Source organism: Aedes albopictus, chromosome 2 (assembly GCF_035046485.1).
Source record: "Aedes albopictus strain Foshan chromosome 2, AalbF5, whole genome shotgun sequence".
In the NCBI taxonomy this organism is placed as follows: Eukaryota; Metazoa; Arthropoda; class Insecta; order Diptera; family Culicidae; genus Aedes; species Aedes albopictus.
Window position 1 is genome coordinate 78,271,537 of NC_085137.1, and position 9,389 is coordinate 78,280,925.

The window sequence follows — 9,389 nt, forward strand, 5'->3', positions numbered from 1 at the left end:
GAGTTTTCCGGAAAATTAGACGACCCTGATTTTTTTCAATTTTGTTTTTCAAATATATATGATCCCTACATAATTTCAGAAACTTCATAACAATTTGTACGATAATAAAAAAAATCCCCTAATGCTCCAGGCATTAGTCCAGGAACTTTTCCAGAGATTCCGCATGGAATTTTTACAGAAGGTTCTCCCGGATATCCTCCAGAAATACATCTAGGAACTCCTCCTGTGATTTCTTGAAGAATTCCTCTAAGGATTAATCCAGGAATGCATCCAGAAATTCCTCCAAGGATTCATCTAAAAAAAATTCTAGTAATTTCAACAGGGATTTCTTCAGATTTTTTTTTTCCTGAAATTCCTAGCATAATTACTCTTCGGATTCCTCCAGGAATTCATCCAGGGATTCCTCCAGGTATACTTTCACAAATTACTCCAGGGATTCCTGCAGGTATTGCTCCGAGAATTCTTGTAATGATTTCTTCCGAAATTTCTCTCGGGATTTTTTTTTTAATTTATTCAGCGGCTGTTTGCTATACAGCGCACCACTTCCGAAGTTAGGTCCGACGCACGGATTTGGAGAAAAATCCAACTTCGCTTGTCGAAAACTCCGATTTTCAACTAAATTGAGAATATAGTTTGTCACCAGGTCGACAGTGGTTTTCAGATTTTTTCTAATTTCCATATATAAAGTCATGAAAAATTTCTGAGGGGGGCCTGGCGGATTCTGGGGGGGGCCTGGCCCCCCTGGCCCCCCCTCTAGTTACGCCAATGTCTATAAAGCAATGCAAGATGCAATACAGAGTAATTCAAAAGATTCTTGCAAAGGCTTTATAGAGTATTTCTCGAAATTTTAGTTCAAGAATCTATCAATTATATTCTGAGGATTCATCTAGAAGATCATCTAAAGAATTCTTTCAAAATTCCAGAAAAAATACTACAAAAAATCATCAATGATTCATTAAGAACCAGATGTTCTTCCAAGAAATTACATCGGGATTCCCTCAGAGGAAGAGAAGCCCTTCTAGGGTTTCTTTAAACATTCTTCCGTTTCTTTCAGAGAATCCTCTTAATATTCCTTTGGTGATTTTCCATAGATTCTTCAAGTATTTCTCAATTCTTCCCTCAAATAACTCTTTCAGATATTTCTCAAATAATTAAACTTAGAATTTCCTCAAGCATTCATTACTTATCTTGATGTCCTTTTAAAGATTTCTTAAGAATTACTTCCTAAGATTACTTCAGAAATCCCACCAAAAATTCCCTTTTCCAAAAAAAAAATCTTCAAGGATTCTTCAAGAAGTTTCTCTAAGGTTTTACTAAGAGATTCATCATAGGATTTCCATTAATTAAAAAAAATCTCCAAGGATTCCTACTGAAGAAGTTGAATTAATTAAATTAAATTAAATTAAATTTTTAGATGGACTTCTGTAGGAGTTCTGTAGGAATTCTTTCGAAAAATCCTTCTGGACTTCCTCTAACGAATTTTTCAATATCCATCAACTCTAGGAGTTTTCTCAAGAGTTCCTTCAGGAAGTTTTGCTAGTATTCCTCTGGGCACTTTAAAAAAACTTATTTCTCCAGAATTTATGATTAGCTCCTCCAGAATTATTACGTTATTTTTTATATAATCCGTGCTCACTTCTAACAAATATACAAAAATAAGAAACAGAACAAAAACGCTCCATTCCATTGTTTTGAGTGGCAGCGTAAATGGCTAAATAGTAAAGAAACAGATATCCTATCTTATCAAAACAAATACATAGCTTCTCCAGAAGTCTCTCCAAGGATTTAGGAAATGTTCTAAGGTTATTCAAAATTATAAAGGATTTCCTTTAAGGCAGCCTTTAGAAATTGCTCCCAAAATTCCTTCAGGATTTTTTCCAGAGATTTCTTTAGTAATTCTCTTGCGATTTGCCCAAAGATTCGTTCAGATTCTATTCAAGTATTCTCTTAGAGTTTCTTCAATTGATTTCATTCATTCATTCCTAAACTGATTTTTCCAGGTATTTTACAAATAATTTTGTACAAGAAATCTTTTGGGGTCTTTTTATGCAAGGATTTCTTCATGTATTTATTTAATTACTACTACAAGGGTTTTCCGGAGATTCTTACACAAATTCCTCTAAGAAATTCCATAGGAATTCCTCCAGGGGATGCATTGAGTGTTTTTGCTAGATTTTTTTTTAGAAATTCCTCTAATAAGCCTATTCAAGGATTCATAAATTCCTCCAATGAATACTTTAGAAACTCAAAAAAAAAGAATTCTTTCAATTCTCACAGAAATTCATCCTAGAAATTCTATAGAAATTTCTTCATATATTTTTAGGAAATTGTTTGTGATTTCTTCTGGTAATCATCTTAATTTTTTGGAAATTCTTTTGGTAATTCTCTTGAGGTTTTTCTCGGTCGTTCCGTTGTAAATTCGTGGATTTATTTTTAATTTGCAAAGATGTATCTCATAGAATATCAAAAGTAATAACAGACGGAATTTAATAAAGAATTATCAGAAGAAATTTACAGAGGAATTACCAAATTTGCCACTTAAATTTACAAACGAATCGACTAATTAATTTTCAAAGTACCTGTATGTGTCTCTGACAGGTTTTGGGCCGCTGAATCCGAATCCGGGCTCAGATTTGTTTCAGGACGCTACAATTTTGAGCTATACCGTGATTTCGGGTGGAATTGATCGACGTGAAGTCAATTTTTATTTGTCAAAAATAAAGCTTTGAACTTAAAACAATTTGTTGAAAATGACCAACATCTGGCTATTGGGTAATTGAATGATAAGTTTACATGTTTTACAGCCAATTAGTCATGTATTTCTGTATTAAATTTGATATTTTACGAAACTGCGTGTTTGGCGAATTTCAAAGACACTTTTAAACTTTTGTTACCGTAGCTGTATCGCAACATGGAATAAATATTCGAATAAATGTTTATAGCTGCCAAGTGTTCGCTAAACCCGATTTCGTCATCAAAAGTTCTATAAATATTGATATTTATGCATAAAATTGTACTTTTGCTAAAGTAATGACTTGTTTAGTATGAAAATTGCATACTATTAGGCGTTTTCTTTAGATTTATTAAACTTTAAATTTGAATAATAAAGAATTTACTAAACTATAATAATAGTTTTACAAAGCTTTTCGCATTCTGGGGTGGTTAATTCAGATGGAAAACTTATTTTCGGCACTTACAAAGGCATTTCAGTGACTGATCAATTTCACCCCGAAACTAAAATTTCTGATTTTTTATTTTTGATTTGCAGTAAAAGTTTCAACCTCGTTGACTGATGAAACCCGTGGTCGTACATGTTTTAAAGCATTGAGTTTGACCATATCGACCACTATTCAAAAATTAGAAGCCAAAAATTGTGAAAAGTGATCAATTTCACCCGAAATCACGGTACCTCAATTTATAGAGCAAAATATGCGATTTTGGGCTTTTTTGACTGCAAGCATGGAAATATTTTTTTTAAGCAATTAAAAGGTAAAATGGTCGTTTTATCAAATCAAATTTGAAAGATTTAAGCATTTTATGTTAATATGTAAACTTGCATGCAATTTTTGGAGGGTGGTTTGTATCGTACCTAACATAACCGCGGCACAAAATCTGTCAGAGACACATTAGTTTGCTCTTGAGACAGACCAAAAGTTAATTTTTGTTACGCTGTGCTATTGAAAGAATAACAATAGTAATTGTCAGGTATATGAGCAAAGGGACTGCTGGTAGAACTTTTAGAGAAATTGCTGAATCCCGTAATAAATTTCCAAACCCAAAGAATTTCAAAAAGTTCTGTCAAAGATATTTTCAAAAATAATAACCTAATTCAACTTTGAATATTATTGCCGAGAAATTCCAAAATAGTTATGCCGAAAAAGTTTTCAAAAACATTTGCAGAGAAAATTCCAAGAATACTCTTATAGGAACTTTCGGATCAAATCCAAAGCATTTCCCATGAATTTGTCAAAAAAAAAACCGCCAAAAGATATTTGAAAGTTTTTTCAGGTAACTCACAGAAAATTCGCCGAATAAATTACCAAGAAAAATGCCAAATGAATAACCCAATCAATTCCCGTAGGGATTGGCATAGAAGTTTCCAGAAAAGTGTTAAAGTTATTCCGAAAGTTATTACCAGAGATTTTCTCAAACGAATTGTCAAAAAAAAGTCAGTGAAAAGTTGCAGACGGAATTCCCAACAAAATTTTCGTAGAAATAGAAATCTAAAGAAGTTAATAAAAATCAGAAGCCATTTTTGTAGCATTTCTGAGAATTAGTTGAACAAGTTTCCAAAGGAAATGCCTAACAATTAATCAAATATATCGTCAAAGGAAATTTTCAGAGCAATAGCCGAATGGATTCTCAAATTAATGTTTATAGATATTCCTTAACGAATCTGTACACGGGTTTCCGAATTAATTACTGAAAAAGATAAAAAAAAATCCGAAGAAATACTTCAAAAATTGTAATAAATTATGTAAAAATTCTCTCAGGAATTGCTCCAAGAGATTCTACTGGAATTCCTCAATGAATCCTTTAGGAATTCTTCCAAGGTTTTTATCAGCTTTTTTTCTATTGATACCTTTAACGGTTTCTTTAGTGATTACACCAGTTTTATCCGGATTTCTTTCACGAAACTTGTAACGAAATGTTTCTAACGATTTCATCAATATTTTTTTCTCAAGTGCGGAGCTAAAAGAATTCTTTCTTGGGTATCTTTTACGATTCATCTGGGAAATACTTCAAGGTCTTCTTTACAAATTCCTCGAAGATTTTCTGCGAAAGTTGCAACAGCGATTCCTTAGGAAACTTCTTCTTCAATTCCTTGAAGGATTTTCTTCAGTATTATGTAATCCCAAGAACTCTATAAAGAGTTTTTTTTAAAGATATCCACAAACGATTCCCACATGTTCTCTTCAAGATTTTTTTAGAAACTTCTTCAAGGGTTCTTTTTGCACTGCCTCATACGATTTTTTTTGGAAATCCTTTCAAGGATTTCTTAAGAATTTGTTCAAGCATTTCTTTAGTAATCATATCTGCAGGGATTTCCTCATAAATTCCTCTAATAATTTCTGTAGAAAATCATTCAAAGATTCCTTAGGCAATATTTTTAAGTCTTTTTTCACAATTCGTTCAAGAATCTTTTAAGAAATTCCAGTAAAAATTTAATCTTTTCAACAAGGATTTTGTTTTTCAAGTTACGTATAAAGATTCGTTCATGGATTTCTCGAAGTTTTTCTTCAGATAACCCTACAAGGATGGACACATTCATCCCTAAAGAATTCCTGCACAAATTTCCTCAGGGGGTTTTACAGGAATTCACCGAAGGCCTCCTGCGGAAATTCTTTTGAAGATTGTTTTTTTATTTGCACCAAAGAATTTGGAATTCTTTGGGGTTTCCGTCATTGATTTCTTGAGAAGTTATCTAGGCATTTCATAATTAGTTCTTCCAAAAATCCCTTTGCTTACAGATTTTTTTAAGGAATCCTTTAAGTAATTACTCATAGTACTCCTAGTACTTGTAGTACTACTTCATAGTACTGTAGTAATCCTTCCAGAACATCATCAAATATACCTCCAAAATCAACCCAATGATTCTTTCCTAATACATCTTAGAATTCATCTAGGCGATTCTGAAAGATTTTTTTTTAGAAATTTCTACAAAAAATCCTACAGACATTTCTACAAGAGTTCCTTCGGGAATACATTCAAATTTCTTTGGAAAATCTCCCAAGGATCCATTCGGGTATGGCTTCAAAAATCTCAAAATATCATCAAATATATTTTCCATGAGGAACTACTGCAAGATTCCTTCTTGATGAAATCTCTAAAATCATTCTTGGAGAAATTCCTTGAGGTCCATCTGAAGGATTTCTTGAAGAGTTTCATGATATAATCCTTGAATGGCTTTATGAACGGTACCGAAATGGTATTTCTGAACGACTGCTTGAAGAAATTCTTACAAAAAAAATCTCAAAGGAATTCCTGAAGGATTTCTTGATAATTGTTTGAAGAAATTCTTGAAGAAATGTCAGGAGGAGTTCCTGAAGCAATCATTGTAAGTATTCGTAAACCAATGCTTAGAAAGTTTTCTTAAGCAATCCCTGAAAAAAGTTCTGAAGTAAATCATAGAGGAATTTTTGTAGAAGTCTTTGAAGTATTGTACCTTGCAAGATAAATCCGCGAAACGCGTTAGTCTTCTTCTTTTCCATCAAGTTGCAAAAATATGACCGCACCACTATGAGCGACCTGATGGTCAGAAATTCTACATGCGGCGCTTATATCAAATCCACATGAGGCTGCGGCGATATGGCCGCGAGAAGATGCACGCGATACAGACGCAATGTGGAAATGGAAAAGATGAAGCCGTATCCCCCTGCAGCATCACTAAATAACATCCCGATTATTAAACACAAAGCCGACGAGGTGATGCGTATGCCGCGATAAATATTATTACGATTTCTGGCCACCTGAGTTGCCATAGTGGTTTCGCAGCGCGGTGTCACGAACACTAATGCAAATCTACTGGTTGAAAATATGCCCATTTGATTTTGCTGGGAACAGCTGATCTTTGTTTACTATTTTCAACCAGTAACTCAGGTGGTGTTCGTGTAATGCAGCGTGTACGTACACGAAACACCACTAAAAGCAGAAACCACTATTGTGTTAACTTTTGTTTTGATATGCACGGCCTGAAGGTTGCTGCGATGCTGCTGGGTGGGTGACAGTATCTGTTCGATTTTGACATTGCGTCTGTATCGCGGGAATCTCCTCGCGGGCATATCGCCGCCGCCCAATGTGGATTTATTATGAGCGCCGCAATAACTGCCTGATAAATCGAAAAATATATTCTTGCCCGAAGGAATTCCCGCAGAAAGCCTTCAAGAACGTAACATGCGTTCAGTTCTTAATTTTGATAAATGGGGCCCCTGAATTTTAGCTGCTATCTTATGCTAAATCAACACCTATGTTTGGTTCTGTGGTTAGGATATCAGGGACATTTTCATAATGCTCATGAATTATACTTCCATATCGGTACTGAATATCGTAAAATTCAATTTTGATTTCGAACACATTTTTTATTGTATTTTGGGACTCCTGCAGGTCCAAAGAGTAATCATCAAATTAATATAAACAAAACTAACGAAACTACATGAATAAAGTGTGTACATTTATAATTGTTAATAATAGAACATCAAAATAGCCATCTGTGTTCCCCATTCCAAAATCTCTCGATAATCACGAAGAGGCCCCTACATACCTACCAGCAGATCGGAAAGTATTTAACTTATACTTACATGTAAGGATCTTTCGCTAATCACAGAACTTTATTCAAACTGGGCCCCCGAATTCAGGGGGCCTCCAAATCAGGGAAGGTTTATAACACTAGACCTGCCCTGATTTGGAGGCCCCCTAGATTCGGGGGCCCGGTGCGGACCGCACCCTCCGTCCCCCCCCCCCTTGCTACGCCACTGGGTCCTTGCTGATGTTTGTCTGATTTCATGTATGATCTTCATCAACCACGATCGATCCATGACCTTTTTCGGCGTTCTAGCGTGTAGGATTCCCTTCACTGGCATTTCGCGCACAACTTCCCCCTCCTGTCCTGTTAAGCTTCTGCCGCGCACCATTTACAGTTGCGTAAGACTTCTGCGTATCGTTCTGATTCATGCTTCAGCAATTAATCGCACTCTTTTCGTGTCGCCTCGTCCAAATAGTAGTTGTATCTACGCCATTGGATATTACGTTTCTTGAGTGCTGTGAAGATACCGTATCGTAATGTCGCGGCATACGCCTCTCCAATTGGAGAGGTCTAGTGAAACTCTATCTTGATGTGTAAATCATCCCTTGACGCAAACACATTCGAACACGCAATAACTGATCCATCCGTGTTATCTCCCCATCCAGGTCTCGATCCGGGTGAAATCCAGCGACGAAAAGTCGTTCGGCAGTGGCCACATCTGCGGCGGAAGCCTGATCAACAACCACACGGTTCTGACGGCCGCCCACTGCTTGGTGGACGGCAGCAATCGTAAGCGTGCGGCCAACTACTTCCGAGTGGTCGGAGGAAACCTGAACCTCACCGTAACGTCGGCCAACAGCGTAATCCTGGACGTATCCCAGGTGGTGATTCACCAGCGGTACAATCCCGCAAACTTCGAACACGACGTGGGACTGCTGATTGTGAGTACTCATAGATTTTTGAGGTTAAAGGACGTAATGAGAACAGATTCTTCAAATTTACAGCTAAGTTCCATCGTTCCGGCCACTCATCCAACACTTCGTCCAATCCAAATGATTCAAATCAAACCCAATGCCGGGGTTGTTTGTCAGACCAGCGGCTGGGGAACTCCAATATTCGTAAGTAATCTGCGCCCTGCGTCCGACACGGCCGATCAAAGTATTTAACCTCAAATTCCTCCGAAACAGGGTCAAAATATCAAAATGGCGGTGCTGATGGCCGTCAACGTTACCGTACAAGCGACGAACGTCTGCAACGGGACGTCCAGCTATAACGGGTTCATCAAGAACGGGATGCTCTGCGCCGGTGATGTACTCGGCAACAAGGACGCGTGTCAGGGTGATTCCGGAGGGCCGCTGGTTTGCAACGGCGTCCTAGCCGGTATCGTATCGAACGGAAAGGACTGCGGGTTGGCGAACTTCCCGGGGATATATGCCGATGTGGCGCATTACCGCGAGTGGATATTGACGAGTGGCGCCCAACGGTCGGTGGCCGGTGGAATGGCCGTAGCGCTAGTCGCCCTAGGGTTACTATATGGGAAAATTGTGCAGCGGTTGATGATGTAGGGTGGGTGATAATAAATTATTTTTTTTTTATGAAAAAGATCGATCGTCAAGCAAATGTTATGTATCCGAAATCAAATTTTACTTTCGAACCGTCGCGTCGTCTGGATTGGGCAATGACTAAGTCATCGATTACCTATTATTTCGGAAATGGTAAATCCCCTGCAGCCAAAATAACGCATTTGATAACGGACCGGCCATATGTATGTACATGGGAGATAAGCTTGGAGATAAGGCCTCGATATCGCAAACCGTTCATTTCTAGAGTGTTTCTTTATAATCCATAGATGCAATTCATGGAACGTGATCTAAGGTACATTATCTCTTTTTCGATCAAAGTTATATCCTTGAACTCGTTGTTGCCGACCGGATTTCATGATTTTATCTAGCTCCGAAGAACGACATACCTACCGTCATCTGTGCAGCCAAGGTTGACTATCTGGGATTCTGTTGGGGTTTATCAGAGTTTGTTCAACAATCACGTTCTTCGCGTGTACCTCCTTTTAACTCGTAAGCGGCGTTTATCGATATAATTAAACCTAGTTTAGGGCCTAAGTGGCGGTAAAGAAATCGATCCTAAGAGT

At 37.2% G+C, this 9,389-nt stretch overlaps 1 protein-coding gene across 1 annotated transcript in view; it reads left to right on the plus strand.

The window, feature by feature from the left end:
• Positions 1–8,835, plus strand: part of LOC115255731 (trypsin alpha-3-like) — a 42,275-nt gene extending 33,440 nt beyond the window's left edge. The window contains exons 2-4 of the mRNA XM_029853854.2: positions 7,909–8,184; positions 8,248–8,361; positions 8,431–8,835. Coding sequence (XP_029709714.2) covers positions 7,909–8,184; positions 8,248–8,361; positions 8,431–8,808 — 768 coding nt within the window. The 3' untranslated portion in view covers positions 8,809–8,835. The remainder of the gene's footprint in view (positions 1–7,908; positions 8,185–8,247; positions 8,362–8,430) is intronic.
• Positions 8,836–9,389: the final 554 nt, after the last annotated feature.